The sequence below is a fragment of the Carcharodon carcharias genome, chromosome 14 (assembly GCF_017639515.1).
Source record: "Carcharodon carcharias isolate sCarCar2 chromosome 14, sCarCar2.pri, whole genome shotgun sequence".
In the NCBI taxonomy this organism is placed as follows: Eukaryota; Metazoa; Chordata; class Chondrichthyes; order Lamniformes; family Lamnidae; genus Carcharodon; species Carcharodon carcharias.
This window is the reverse complement of record NC_054480.1, coordinates 132,699,052-132,715,278: the sequence shown is the minus strand read 5'-3', so window position 1 is coordinate 132,715,278 and position 16,227 is coordinate 132,699,052. Positions and strand designations below refer to the sequence as shown.

Sequence of the window (16,227 nt, the reverse complement as noted above, 5' to 3'; positions counted from 1 at the left end):
CTCAAGTTCTGGCCCCTTACACATTCACAATATTAATTGCTGAACCATTTCAGCTATCAAAATCCTAAGCTCTGGAATTTTTTCTGTAAAATTTTCCACCTCTTTGCCCCTCTGTCCTCCTGAAAACCCCTTCTTAAAGCGTACTTTTTTGACCAAGCATTTGGCCATCTGCCCTAATACCTCCTTATGTGGCTCAGTTGATGGAGCTCCTGTGAAGCTTGTTGGGATGTTTCACTATGTTAAAGATGCTATATAAATGAATGTTGTTGTTAAGGTAAATGGAGTGTATGCTAACAGACTGTTTTTTGTTTGACAGAGGACAAGAAAAAGTTTCCTTATGGGTTTATTTAGGGAAGGCATTTAAAATAAGTAATTTGCTAAAACATTAATATTTTAGAATTTTCATTTTTGTGTGAAGAATGTTTTAGTCGATGAATGGAGAACCGAAAGCAGCCCATAAAGAATCAGTCATGAATAAAAAGTGGGTATGAACGGGTTAAAGAGCGAAATCCACCTGAACTTTGATTTCTTTTTGAATGTGTCAAGAGAGGGGTTTTAGGCTACGCTTCAACATCTATCAGACAGAATAATCTATTTAAAATCTTTCACACCTGATAGCTTTGGAGAGCCATCCTCGTGTGGGAGTCTGGCCCACTAGAGATATGAAATTAATATGGCCCAGGAGTTTAACTCAGGCATCACAGTCTGTCACAATCATCAACTCTGCTCACAACACAGCTTCGAGTCAACCAGATGTGAAATACTTTGACCTGATTGCTACAACTGATCAATGCTGCAAACTACGCTTTGATACATCCATGTTTCACAGCATTCATTCAAGGAGGAAAGAATTTGAATTTACACCATGCCTTATCAAATCTCTTGGAAATATTCCACATCGCCTCACTTACAATGAATTGCGCTTTTCTCGCTTTGCGATCACTGTTGTTCAGCAAGGCAACCAGTTTTTGCACAGCAATGTTCCCCAGCTATGAGATGATTGATTAATCATCAGCTTTGATGATGTTGGGAGCTTGAGAGAAGAATAGTTGATAGGGCACCCCCCCACCCACCCCCCACCCACCTCCAAACCCCCGTCCCCCACCCACACACCATCAACCCCATCCCCAGCTGTTCGTTGAATTGTACCATGAGCACCATCTATCCAATAAGTCGATGTGATGTGTCTAGTGTGTGAGTAAAGAGAGTTAGCATGTTCTTTGCTTCTTTGTGCTGGTTTGTTTCTCATTTTCAGCCCACACCAATGACTAGCAGCAATGTGAAAAAGAGAGCCAAATGAGTAGTCGCTCCCTGTCAGTACACAGCCTCATCATCAGGGCAAGTCCTCAGCTGTGCCTCCTCATGGTGACACAGGGAAACTGGGTCCCTCACTGCCCCAAGAGGAGTTTGGGCCCCAGTCATGCAGTGTGCAGGCCCAGCATCATGTGGGCAAGCCCTGGCACTCATGAACCAGCTCAGGGTGAACAGCTCCACTGCCTTGTGGATACCTCAGGAGCATTGAAGGCTAAGGGAGTAAACCCTGACAAAAAATCTGGAGTGGAGCCCAAAGACAGACTGATGTCTAAATATATAATCTTTCCAGAAACTCCTGCAACCAAGCCGGTGCCAAACATAGTCTTTTGCATTCCTTTGGACTTAACGAGGGAGGCTGAGAGAAGACCCAGAGTCTTCATAAACATTGACCAGGCTTGTGACTGGAGAGGACACCCCAGTTTTGCTGCAGAGCATTAACACAACATGGGAGATGTGTTGCGAGTGATAAGTCCAACTTGACTGGTATAATAAACACATGGTACAAGCTGTCTCCAATGCTGGGAGGGACTGTCATGCCCCACTGGTCAGCCACCACCCACCTCAAGTCAGGCATCCCCCAATTAGTAAGGTGTGGCCCCCACCACAGTCCGTCTGCTTCAACGGATGCTTTGAGTTCAGAGTCTTTGCTCAACAAGTGGATGGAATCCATCGCACCAGGCAAACATACAAAAAGAAGGAAGCCAATTCTTCGATTGGCAAGCTGGAACATCAGGACCATGTGACCGTGTACATGGGACTGACAGATAACTTCCAGCTAGTCAATAATGTGCACAAGCTAGCTGTGATTGACATGGAATGCGATTGGCTAAACATCAACAAACAAGAGATCAAGTTCGCCAAGAGCGAATAACTGAAAGAAAAACATTACACTTTCATCTGGCAGGGGAGGAAGAAACGCTGCAGTAGCTCGCTATTCTCAATGATAGAACACCTCCCCCCCCACCCCCATCACCCTCACCCCCAACTCAAATGGTTCAGAATGTCCATCCACCTCTCAACTCAAAGAGGGCCACATTAACTTTATGAGCATCCATGCTCCAATGCTGTGCTCCACTACAGAGGTGAAATATCAGCTTTAGGAAGAGCTTTGACACTGCTATCAGCAGAATCCCTAAGTCAGAACATTTTATGTACTGGGGGACTTCAATGCAAGAAAAGGTATGGACCATGAGGCATGACTTCCTGCCTCAGACATCATGGCCTGAGAAAGATAAGCAAGAACGGACAAAGACCACTTGAGCTTTGCAGCTACCACAAGCTTTGTGTAGCTACCACCTTCGTTCAGAACAAACCCTGCTGGGCGAGATCAGGGCATTGGCACCAGTTGGATCTGATCATCACCAGATGTGATGCTCTGAACAGCATTCCCAACACACGCAGCTACCACTTTGCTGTCTGTGATACAGGCCACTCCCTGATGTGCACTAGGGTGATTTTTTCATTCAAAGCAGAAATGCCACCCTCGTATCAATGTCAGCCACACTGCCTACCCAGATAAAAACCAACAGTTTCACAACTCGATTGGCCAGGCGCTCTCTGGCATTCCCACACGGCTTCCTGAAGTGAAATGGAACATACTCCGAGACACCGTCTACAATACCACACTCTCAACATATGGAAAACGAGTGGAAAATTGCTGACTGATTCAAGGCTAACATCACTGTAATGGAACCTGTCATTGAAGCCAAGCAGCCCACTCTCATTAATGACAAGAGAGATCTGAGTGAGAAAACTCTGAATGCACTAAGATCCACTTGAAGTAAGGTTCAATTTCTGGGCAGCGGGCCAATGATTACTGGTTACAACTTTGCCAAAATGGCCAGATATCTTCGGACACAAGGGAGGTCAGGGACATGTACGAGTGGATCAAAAAGGCAACAGGTTCAGAAGCAAAGAAAATGGTTCCATTGAAAATGAAGGCAGGGGTGGTCATCACCGACTGCAATAAACAGGCTGATGGGTGTTCAAATTGTCCTAAATGCACAACTGACCAACTAAAGGGGCATATTTCATGTCAATAATTCAGCCATAACTTCACAATTAGTGCCTAAAAGCATAATATTCATTAAATTTGACCAGTCCCTGAAGAATTTGGTCAAAAGTAAGATAATTGTAATATTTGGGCAGGAGGCCTCATTAACCCTTCCCAACGTCTCCCCTCAAGGTCCCTTACTGCGGGCCTGGAACTAACAGTCCCTAATCCCCATCCATTCACAGGAATGCATCCAGCCCTATGTTTATAAGAAGTTGTCATGGTTCGGGGTGGCTGCTAATCACTTGCACGTTTGTGTCACTCTCTTAGAGAGAGAAAAAAAAACATTCTTTTTGAACTTCAGACAGTGTTGTGTCTGAGGAAAATCATTTCCTGAATCTAATACCTTCAAAGGCCTCTATTAGGTTACTCTCCTCACTCTTGTCGAGGGTCGCATTCTTCGAGTGTTGCTACCGATCTAAAATAGCCACACGTTCACATTTAAGTTCCAGACTAGTTGTTATTGCGCACTGAACTCTCCCACCGCCCCGCTATCCCAGCTATTGTTTGTTTGGCTAAAAGCCTGGGTTCCCCAATCATGTTTGCCCAGTTGCCTTGACCAGACGGGGCTGTGGTCTGGGTCAAGGGAGGTTTTTGATGTCGAAGCAGCCTCCTCCCACTTTCACCATGTGAATGAAGGCTGCTCAGATTACAAGACTGTCTATGGCCCCCATCACCCAATGAATGGTCCTTTCTAAAACTGCCCCATCGTTGACTTTAAATTCTTAAAAAAATATTTTTTTAAACTTTAATTTTATTAAGTTTTTGAGGGGCCAGGGGGAGGGGGTGTGGTGGGGGGGTTGGATGGGGGGGTGGGGGGGGGTTGGTGGAAGGGGTGTGTAGGATTTTTTTTTTCTTTTTAACTAGATTTAAAACAAATCCGCGAGAGACAGAGAGAGAGAGAGAGAGAGAGCAAAAAAAAACATGCTGGCGTTTTTGCATGGATGCGTTTATTCCTCACAGTGCTGCAGAAGTGGACTCATGTTTGAGAGGAACCCCACTAGCGCCGCCCGAATGCAGCACGGGACCCTGGTGATCTTGCTGGGGCTGCTGACACTGACTGAAGGTGCCAGTGTGCCCCGTGGAAAGCCCTCTTACCCCGGCACCTGTCCAAACCAGCTCAATCCCAACCTGTGGGTGGATGCCCAGAGCACCTGCGAGAGGGAGTGCAACGTCGATGAGGTAGAAACAAGGAACATAAAAGACATCTGTCCTGAAATTGTACTTGCTCTCATCAAAGTGGCGATTAATGATCACAAGGGGTTGGTGGGGGGTGGTGGGGGGGGGTGTGCTCTGAGTTTAAAGAAAATTTGTTCATTGTCTGCTTAAGAATCACTCCAAATTTTGCCCTCCTTCCGCATAACCACATTTCTGTGGTGGTGGTGGTGGTGGGGTGGGGGGGTGGGGGTGGGAAACCGCCGGTGGTGGGGGTGGGGGTGGGGGTGGGAAACCGCCCTTCTGGCCGCCTGTGTGTGATTCCGTGAAACTGACAAGGGGATCAGTTTCAGCCTCAGTCACTGAGCACATGCGTCCTCCTTTGTTAAGTCCCTTATCTCGAAACGGTGCTTTAATGTAACTGATCCGACAGAAGCTGTGACGAGATGCAACCTATTTCTCTTTTCCTTCTTTGGCTGGGCTGGGGGCTGTGAAGTTACTTTTCAAGCAACTCGCAACACCCTTGGGTCCCGCCAAACGCGCGCGACCTTTTGTTTTGGTGAATCCTGGCGTTGAGTTTTCATCCCCATCGAACTTCCAATTGCAACCGCATTGCGAATTGGGGAATGAACCTTATTTATTATTATTATTATTATTATTGTGGCGAATGTTATTCCCTGCAAAGTGGTAGCGGGAAGGGAAAAGCCCAGCCGGACAGACATCTGCAGAGTTTAAACCGACCACTGACGCTCCTTTCATATTCCAGAGTTATCCTATGTTATAATTGACCCAGCGTCCTTGCAGTCATAGGCAATGAAATCCTCCCTCCTGACGAGGAGTCCGCTCTGCGTCCGATCTTGCAAGCAACAACTCGATAGCGCCTTTCACACAACGTCCCACGGCCCTTCGCAGGAACTTTTACCAAAACGCATAAGGAGATGTCCGGTCCGATGACCGAAAACCTGGTCAGAGAGGTAGCTTTTAAGGAATGTCTTAATGAGGAGAGTGAGGTAGGAGGAGAGAGAGGTGTACCAGGGTAATCCAAAGCTTGGGGCAGGGCCACCAACAGCGATTAACATGGGGGATCCACAAGAGAGTAGAATCGCAGAGACCTCAGAGGGTTGAGGAGCTGAACCAGATTATAGAGATGGGGGGGGGGGGGGGGGGGGGGCAGTGTGGGTGAGGCCCTGAAGGAACTTGAAAACAAGGCTGAGTGTTTTAAAATCAATATTGTTGCCTGCTGACGGGGAGCCAATGTAGGTCTGTGAGCACAGGGGCGATGGGGACTTGCTGTGAGTTAAGACGTAGGCAGCAGAGATTTGGAATCACCTCGTGTTTACGGAGTGTAGAACGTGGGAGAGCAGCCAGGAGTGTGTTGGAATTGTCAAGTCAATAGTTCACGAAGACAGATGAGCGGAGACAGGGACAAAGTCAGGCAATGTTACAGAGGTGGGAAAGGCAGTCCTGGTGTCAATGCGAATATGGGGTCGGAAGCTCATCCCAAGGTTATGCGTGACACTGAGGTTGTGAACAGACTGGTTTAAACTCAGCCAGTTGCCAGGGCAAGGGATGAAATCAGTAGCTAAGAAATAGGTGAAAGCAAATTACTGCGGATGCTGGAATTCTGAAACAAAAACAAAAATTGCTGGAAAAACGCAGCAAGTCTGACAGCATTCGGACTCGAAACGTTAACTCTGTCTTTCCCTCCACAGATGCTGTCAGACCTGCTGAGTTTTTCCAGCAATTTTTGTTTTTGTTGGCTAAGGAATAGAGGTTGGGAGTGGAGACTGAAAAACAATAGCTTCAGTTTTCCCAATATTTAATTGGAAGAAATTTCTTCTCATCCAATACTGGATGTTGGATAACCAGTTTGAAAATTGAGCAATGTGGAGGTATGGAGAGAGTTGGGGGGAGCAATATGGAGGTATTGAGAGAGGTGGGGGGAGAGGAAGTGGGGGGGGGGAGGTGGTGGTGGTTGCGTTCCCATCACCAGGGATACAAACATGGGAGAATGGCAACGCTCTTAGTGCTCTCACTTTCTAACACAAGTCGAGTCCTGACAGGAAGCTTGGCTGAACATTTCTCCCTCTTCTAAACAATATTATGACCGGATAAGGGCACACGTCAGGACTTGGCCTTTCTTTCCCCATCCTCCATTGGTCATTATAGGCTTTTTGACATTTATAAGGATGAAGGTATTAATTCAGTGCCTGTACTTAACCATTTATGCGCTGATTGTAAAGAAATCAGTCTGACAGGCTTTCTTGAGTTTAAGCATGAAGGGGTTAGTTTTTATTTATGGTAAAAGCCCAGCCAGGTAAAGAAATAAAAAAGAATTAAAAAGTAAACAACACATCCCGACTGTCACAACACACGCACACCTCCGCCCCCCCCACCCCCCCTCCCCACCACACACAGCCATCCAAAATGTTATACAGTAGAGGAGGTTAACTTTTGGCCAAATTAAGATTCAGTAATAAAAGGCTAAAAAATAGAGAGTTCACTGATTGAGTCCTTTGCTGTTGTTTGTGGCTGAGGCAGTTCTTCAAATGGTGGTCCTGTATTTTTCCCTGGAAACGCTGCTTTGGAATTTTGAAGTCTCCTTCAGAACTTCTCTGTCTGCTGACCCCAGTATGATATAAGCAGGCAGAGTTCCTTTCAGTTGAAATCCTCTATATGATGCATTCGAAAATGTAACAGAGATAGGGCTCTGAACTTGAGAACAGCAAGGAGAGAGATGATGTTACTGGTCCATTTGCAGACTTCTTCTGTTACTGCTTCAAAAACCAACAGACAAGCTTAATCATAGCTTTTCACAAGGGGTTTTGGTCATTTGACAGCTATTATTGGCACACAAGGGAAGGTGATCGGTTTTAACAAAAGAGCTTTGATTTCCCACTGTCACAGCTATCATTGCCATCAAAACAGATAGAGGTTCTTAGCACCTTTCTTGCCAAATGAGTTTTGTTAGCCCTTCATTTTTCCAGGTGGGTTTTGTAGTGGGAAAGTCTAGTGGCCCATTGCCCTTAAATTTTGCAGAGAGTTTAGACAGTAGCAGGTGTGAAGTCCATCAGGGGAACTGTCTATAGCTGTGTCTCCTGGCAAATCTATGTTCAGAAGTTTCCAGACTTGGCCAACTTGTAGGTCAGGTGACTTCAGCAGCCATTTTGAAGTCAGCATCTTTGCTTGACAAAAGCCATTATAAAGACGTTCAATATGTATCTGACCAGTTGATGAAACTAAAGATTAATATTACACATGCACATGTCATATTGCCATGACAATTCCAATGGATATAAGCCCAACCTGCTCAACATTTCCTCCTAAAATAATCCCTCATCCCAGGAGTCAGTCAAGTCCACCTTCTATGAACTGATACCAATGCAATCTTCCTACATTATACTCCATCTGCCAGATTTTTGCCTGCTCACTTAACTCTACAATACCTGTATTGATCATTCAAATGCAAAGTAGCTAGATTTCTTTCAAGGAATAGCATTTTGGGATATGACAAATGAGTTAATTTGAGACAATGTCATGTAATAAACGTAACATGGTTGGGAAGAACAGGTGACTTTGGACCAATGGTTGCCAAATCTGGCAAGCACTGGGAGTTTTGTTGTCCTATGTCTGGCTTTGTTGCAGACTAATTGATAGAGGCTAATTGCTATGATTAGTTAACAGCTTCATTATCATTGCATCATTCGGTGGGCACCACGGGGACTGGGGTGTTTTGTTGACCCCTTTAATCACATTTTGATTTAAAGTTTGTAAGTTTCCTTTAAACTTTGTTCTTGGTTTTACGGCTGACCTGAATTAGGGGCTGTGCCTGATTTAGCCCAATTTTGTTGATTTGGTTTTCATTTAAAAGATTATCATTGCATCATGTGATTACCAGGATGGTAGAAGGTGAACTAGAGAGGCTCTGGTTTCAGAATCAGGATTGAGGAAAGTTCTGAACTCAAACAATATAATCCCTTCTTAAATATGAAAATTAAATTTTCAAGCCATCAAACCATTATTTTTGTATATTAGGCATAGCTCATCAACTTTTAATGTGATTTATATTGATGCTATAAAAATGCAGTCAAAAAATAAAAATTACACAATACAGGTCTCAGTGAGCTTAAATATATATACATATATATTTCAAAATCACTCAAAAATAGCAATAACAAACCATAAAAAAACATCAAAGGTGATAGGGTTGAGAAAGCAGCTAATAACACATACAGGATCCTAGGCCTTACAAATAGAGTAATAGCGTACAAAAGCCAGAAAGTTATGGTGAACCTTTGTGAAACACTGGCTCGGCCTCACATGCTTCCTGCTCTATATGAAAACCTGGGCTTAATTTTACACTCATTTTGAACTAGAGTAACTGCCGGACATTCATAGAATCAGATAATGGCTATAGCACAGAAGGAGGCCATTCAGACCGCATTGTTCATGCTGCTCTCTGTAAGAGCTAATCAGCTAGTGCTACTTCCCAGCCTTTTTCCCTGTAGCCCTGCAAATTTTTTCTCTTCAGATAATTATCCAGTTTCCTTTTCAAAGCCATGATTGAATCTCAGAGCATAGAAACATAGAAACACAGAATGTAGGAGCAGGAGTAGGTCATTCAGTACTTGGAGCCTGCTCCACCATTCAATATGATCATGGCTGATCCTTTATCTCAACACCATACTCCCACCCTCTCTCCATAACCTTTGATGCTTTTAGAGTCCAGAAATCTACTTATTTCCTTCTTAAATATATTCAGTGACTCGGCCTCCACAGCCCTCTGTGATAGAGAATTCCATAGGTTCACCACCCTCTGATTGAAGAAGATTCTCCTCATCTCAGTCCTAAGTGGCCTACCCCGTATCCTGAGACTGTGACTCCTTATTCTAGACTCCCTCAGCCAGAGGAAACATCACCCCTGCATCCAGTCTGTCCAGCCCTGTCAGAATTTTATATGTCCTCTCATTCTTCTAAACCTCAGAACTACACTCTCAGACAATGAAATGCAGATCCTAACCTCACTCACTGTGTAAAATGTTTTTCCTCATGTTGTCTTTGCTCCTTTTGCCTTTCACCTTATATCAGTGTCCTCTGGCTCTCAACTCTTCAATCAATGGGTGTAGCTTCTCCTTATCTACTCTGTGCAATCACCTCTAACAAATCTCCTAAACCTTCCCTTTTCTAAGGAGAGCAGACCCAGTTTCTCCAATCTATTCATGGAACTGCAGTCCTTCATCCCTGGAACCACTGTCGTAAACCTTTTCTCCTCCCTTTCTAAATCCTTCACATCCTTTCTAAAGCGTGGTGCCCAGAACTGGACACAATACTCCATGTAAGGCTGAACTAGTGTTTCATAAAGGTTCATCATAACCTCTTGGCTTTTGTACTCTATTACAGCGTAGGATAGCAGGACCAGAATTTCACACTCCTCCGCTGGCAGGTTTTTAGGCGAGGGGGACTGTGGAATTGAAGGAACAGGAGTCCCTCAGGTTCCCGCCCACCCCGACCTTGCAGCGATTTTACACTGGGATGGGCGAGGCTGCAGATGGAAAGCCCACCCTTGCCCTGATTGAGGCCCTTAATTGGATTTACCTGGCGTGGGGGAAGTCTGAAATAGAACAGGCCTAGATCTTGTGCGGGAATGGGGGGGGGTGGGAAGCGCCTCCATCTGAAGTCCCTCCCTAACTGGAGGCACTCCCCCGCCCCCTAAAGTCCAGTGAGTGCTGGACCTCCCTCTCTGGCCTCTCCCCCGACACCCCAATCACCCACTTTGTGCCCCCCCCAGGCCCCCCCTACCCTCCCTGCCCTGGGACCCTTTAAAGTTCCCTCGTCTTCCTGTTCTGGGACTTCGGCCCAGACATGTAGGTACACTTCCTCTTCAGTCAACTGCAGCGTTTGTCATTGCAGGGGCTGGAGGTGAGACGTCCTCTCGAGTGAGGGGCAGACATCCTGCCCGCAGTCACTTAACCCTCATTCGATTGTGAAATGGCTGTGGGGCACTCGGAGTCGGTGGGAAATGGGGAGGGGAATCCCGCCATCCGAAAAATACAGGCCCACATATTTTATTAGCTGCTTTCTCAACCTGCCCTTCCAGCTTCAGTGATTTGTGCATATATACCCACAGATTCCCCTGCTCCTGCACCTCCTTTAGAATTGTACCCTTTATTTTTTATTGTCTCTCCAAGTTCTTCTTACCAAAATGTATCGCTTCACACTTCTTTGCATTAAATTTCATCTGCCTCATGTCTGCCCATTCCACCAGCCTGTTAATGCCATCTTGAAGTTTATCACTATCCTCCTGACAGTTCATAATACTTCCAAGTTTTGTGTCATCCATAAATTTTGAAATTGTGCTCTGTACATGCAAGCCTAGGTCATTACTGTAGCTCAGGAAAAGCAGTAGTCCTAACAACTGACCACTGGAGAATCCCACTACGCACCTTCCTCCAGTTCAGAAAACAACTATTCTTCACTACTGTTTCCTGTCACTCAGCCAACTTTGTATCCATGCTGCCACTATCCCTTGTATTCTTTAACTTCGCTGACAAGCCTGTTATGTGGCACTTTATCAAATGCATTTTGGTAGTCCATGTACACTGCATCAACCATAGTAAAATCATCCCTCTATGTTAACTCATCATAATATAAGATAAAATAAGCATGATTTGCCCTAAATCCATGCTGACTTTCTCTAGTTAATCCACAATTGTCCAAGTGACTGTTAATTTGGTCCCGGATTATTGTTTCTAAAAGCTGTCCCACGACTGGGCTCACTGGGCTTCTCCTTCCACCTTTTTCTGAACAAGGGTGTAACATTTGCAATTCTCTGGTTCTCTGGCAGCGCCCGGTATATAAACAAGATTGGAAGGTTATGACCAGACCGTCTGCAATTTCCACCCTTGCTTCCTCCACTATCTTTGATCTGGTTCTAATGACTTAAAAACTTTAAGTACAGCCAATCTTTCTAATACCACCTCTTTATCAAATCTTAGCCCACCAAGTGTCTCGATTAACTTCTCTTATAGTATGACTTTGGCAGCACCTTCTTCCTTGGTAAAAACAGATGCAAAGCATTCATTTAGTACCTCAGTCTTACCTCCTGCCTCCACATATAAAATTCCTTTCTTGTCCTTAAAAGAGCAAGGAAATTCAAGCATAGTGTAATAACACATGCAGCTAACTTGCACTCGAGTTAACTCATTCCTTTACCCTGAGTATTATGCGCCAAATTCACAGGAAATTTCACTGCATATGATTTAAATAATGTTAACAAAATTGATGAAACTGCTGTACCAGGAAATATGGCCCCCTTCCACAAGTCTTTCTCCGGTACATCGATGATTACTTTGGTGCTGCTTCATGCTCTCGTCGGGACTTGGAAAAATTTATTAATTTTGCTTCCAATCTCCATCCCTCCATCATTTTCACGTGGTCCATCTCTGACACTTCCCTTCCCTTCCTTGACCTCGATGTCTCAATCTCTGGTGATAGACTGTCCACCAATATCCATTACAAGCCTACCGACTCCCACAGCTACCTCGACTAAGCTCCTCACACCCCACTTCCTGTAAGGAATCCATCCCATTCTTTCAGTTCCTTCGCCTCTGTCGCATCTGTTTCGATGATGCTACCTTCAAAAACAGTTCCTCTGACATGTCCTCCTTCTTCCTTAACCGAGGTTTTCCACCCACGGTCGTTGACAGGGCCCTCAACCGTGTCCGGCCCATCTCCCGCGCATCCCACCTCACGCCTTCTCCTCCCTCCCAGAAACATGATAGGGTCCCCCTTGTCCTCACTTATCACCCCACCAGCCTCCGCATTCAAAGGATCATCCTCCGCCATTTCCGCCAACTCTAGCATGATGCCACCACCAAACACATCTTCCCTTCACCCCCCCGTTGGCATTCCATAGGGATCGTTCCCTCCGGGACATCCTGGTCCACTCCTCCATCACCCCCTACTCCTCAACCCCCAACTATGGCACCACCCAATACCCACGCAAAAGATGTAGCACCTGCCCCTTCACTTCCTCTCTCCTCGCCGTCCAAGGGCCCAAACACTCCTTTCAAGTGAAGCAGCATTTCACTTGTATTTCCCCCAATTTAGTCTACTGCATTCGTTGCTCCCAATGTGGTCTCCTCTACATTGGAGAGACCAAACGTAAACTGGGCGACCGCTTTGCAGAACACCTGCGGTCCGTCTGCAAGAATGACCCAAACCTCCCTGTCGCTTGCCATTTTAACACTCCACCCTGCTCTCTTGCCCACATGTCTGTCCTTGGCCTGCTGCATTGTTCCAGTGAAGCTCAACGCAAACTGGAGGAACAACACCTCATCTTCCGACTAGGCACTTTACAGCATTCCGGACTGAATATTGAATTCAACAACTTTAGGTCTTGAACTCCCTCCTCCATCCCCACCCCATTTCTGTTTCTTCCCCCTTCCTTTTGTTTTTTCCAATAAATTATATAGATTTTTCTTTTCCCACCTATTTCCATTATTTTTAAATATTTTTAAATCTTTTATGCTCTCCCCACCCCCACTAGAGCTATACCTTGAGTGCCCTACCATCCATTCTTAATTGGCACATTCGTTTAGATAATATCACCAACTTCAACACCTATGTGTTCTTTTGTTCTGTTGTCTGTGACATCTTTTGATGATCTTCTTCAATCACTGCTTGTTTGTCCCTACAACCACACCACCCCCCTCCACCACCCCACCCCCACACACACCTTAAACCAGCTTATATTTCACCCCTTCCTTGGATTCACCTAGTTCTGTTGAACGGTCATGAGGACTCGAAAGGTCAACTCTTTTCTTCTCCGCCAATGCTGCCAGACCTGCTGAGTTTTTCCTGGTAATTCTGTTTTTGTGTTGTATATGGTGCTTTTGTTTGGTTCTGCTGTAGGGGCCTCAGTAGATCTGTGAAGTGTATTATGAAAAAGCAATATTAGAAATCTGTCCGTGGTCAGTAATCAGTCTGTTCCAGTTGAAGTAACTGTTGTGCCCATTGCTGATTTCAGAATTGTCAGAACTTTGAGAAGTGCTGCACGAACGTGTGTGGTCTGAAGAGCTGTGTGGCAGCAAGGTTTGCAGATGGCAGCTTAGTATCCTTGGACCTTCCCAAAGAGGCAACGTGTGAGAGGATCGTGTGCACACAGCAAGGTTCGGAATGTGATATCTGGGATGGGCAGCCCATCTGTAAGTGCAAGGACAGGTGTGAGAAGGAGCCCAATTTCACCTGTGCCTCGGATGGTTTGACCTATTACAATAAATGTTACATGGATGCAGAGGCGTGCATCAGGGGCATCAGCTTGACCGTGGTGACTTGCAGGTATCACATCACTTGGCCCAACACCAGCCCCCAGCCTTTAGAAACCACAGTGAACCCAACATCAACAACCTCCTTGGAAGACTCCATCCCTCCAGCTCTCTACACCAACCCATTCCACCAGTCTGTCTACATTGGAGGCACAGTGAGCTTTCACTGCGATGTCAGTGGGCGACCCAGGCCAGACATCACATGGGAAAAGCAGAGCGACTTCCGGGAAAATATCATCATGAGACCTGACCAAATGTACGCCAATGTAGTGGTGACCAATATTGGCCAGCTAGTTATTTACAACACCCAGCAGGAGGATGCGGGGATCTACACATGCACTGCAAGGAATGCTGCTGGCCTCCTGAGAGCGGACTTCCCTTTATCAGTCATCAAACGAGAACATTCAGGAGAGAGCACTCTCAGGAAAAGCCAGCCTTTCCCATCTGGAGAGTGCTTTAAAGATCCAGACAAGAGAGAATGTGGTCGCCAACATGTTAGATGGTTCTATGACCACAAGAAGGGCAGGTGTTCAACATTCATGTTCGGAGGCTGTGACGGGAGCAGGAACCAGTTTGAAACGTATGAAGAGTGCAGATTGGCTTGTATCAACGAGTCAGTCAATATCTGCACCTTTCCTGCTGTGCAGGGTCCCTGCAAGATGTGGGAGGCTCGGTGGGCTTACAACTCCCTGATGAAGCAGTGCCACGCTTTTGTTTACGGTGGTTGTGAAGGCAACAAGAATAATTTTGAGAGCAAGGAGGTGTGTGAGGAAACCTGCCCTTTTCCAAAGAGTCAACAGTGCAAAATGTGCAAACCCCGTCACAAGATAGTTCCCAGCTTCTGCAGAAGTGATTACGTTATTGTGGGAAGGGTGATGGAGATTGTTGAGGAACAAGACTCTGGAGTTGCCAGGTTTACACTGGATGAGGTGCTAAAGGATGAGAAAATGGGACTTAAGTTTTTTGACTTCAAACATTTGGAGGTGACAATGATAAACATGGACTGGAACTGCCCTTGTCCAAACATAAACCTGACTGATGGACCCCTCCTTATAATGGGTGATGTCCATGATGGAATGGCAGTGCTGGATGCTGAGAGCTATGTGCGGACTGTAAATGACAAACGCATTAAAAAAATGTACGAGATAATTGAGAAAAAGACCTGTGAACTGTTACATCGCTTTCAGGATTGACCTACAGATATTTTTCAATATCACAAGTTACTGATTATTATATCTTGTTTTATCTAGATTCAAATGTAAGACGTTAGTAAATGTTTTTGTATTGTTATTTATATTTGATGCTGCTCATAGTGACTTTATTTTCTTTTATGATTCGGTCACACATGCTACTCCTGCAGCATTTACTGGCCAAGACTTCAGGCCAACAGCTTGTTCCCAAAGGCTTTACACATGGGATGTTGGCAAAGGCCAATCTGTCCATCGGTGCCAGGCTGTGCACTTAGAGACCCATTGGCTTGTTGCACTGGCTCTCTCCGTGGCAGTGCACCAGCTTTCCTCGCCAGGAGCCCAGCTGGCATGGTTTAGGTTTGCCATGTTGAGACATCAAATTTTTTTCATAAACCACCATGCCAAGTGCGATGTTGATGGGAATTTTGCCAATTTGGAAATTTGACCTGCCTTTACTGTGGATACCTATTTGACGAGGTTCAAATCTGAACAAGTCGTCACCATCCACCACCACACTTTGCTGCAACTCAGCCAAGGAACAATCAGCCTTGTCCATCTTAAAATCGATTCTGCTCGTACCTCTCTGTTGCACCTGGATCCACCCAGTTGTTTTTGCCATCATTTCTTGTGACGTTATCATTAGCCTTAGACATGGCATTCCAGCCACAGAAGTCGCTAAGTAGCAATCAAGATGAATGGACTCTGGCTTTGATTTCCTCTTCCAGGAGTACTGCGGGCAAAACATAGTGCCTCAGCTGCTGCCTTGTCTCAAACCAGCCAAATTAACACAGAACGTTGATTAAACCTTACATCGTCAAGTTCACAGGGAGTAACACTGCAGCAGGTTTCTTTAGCTTCCAGCCCGTCCAAGAGCTTGGAAATTGTTGATCTTTCTTGGGCCAAACACAGTCTTTATACACAATTGTAAATTTAATTGGAATTAATTATTGAGCATTTTACAACAGACATTATCCATTTTTTTCTATCTCTGAGGAGGCAAATCAATAATATCCCGTGGCGTTGTGTAATGGAGCATATGTTATAGAAAAAAAAAGGACTTAAAACTTTAAGTTCTGTGTCTATGCCTTATGTTGCATTAGAGGTAAATTTCTGTTTAGTCAGTGGTCAATGGTAGCATTCTTGCCTGCTAATTACAAGGTTGTGGGTTCAAGTCCCATTCCAGAGACTT

At 45.3% G+C, this 16,227-nt stretch overlaps 1 protein-coding gene across 1 annotated transcript; it reads left to right on the top strand.

Moving 5' to 3' along the window:
• Nucleotides 1-4,348: 4,348 nt before the first annotated feature.
• LOC121287621 (WAP, Kazal, immunoglobulin, Kunitz and NTR domain-containing protein 2-like) lies at nt 4,349-15,122 on the top strand. Its single transcript, XM_041205547.1, has 2 exons — nt 4,349-4,549; nt 13,551-15,122. Exons 1-2 carry the CDS (start codon nt 4,349-4,351, stop codon nt 15,039-15,041), a joined length of 1,692 nt encoding a protein of 563 aa, XP_041061481.1. The 3' UTR covers nt 15,042-15,122.
• The last annotated feature ends 1,105 nt before the right edge of the window (nt 15,123-16,227 follow it).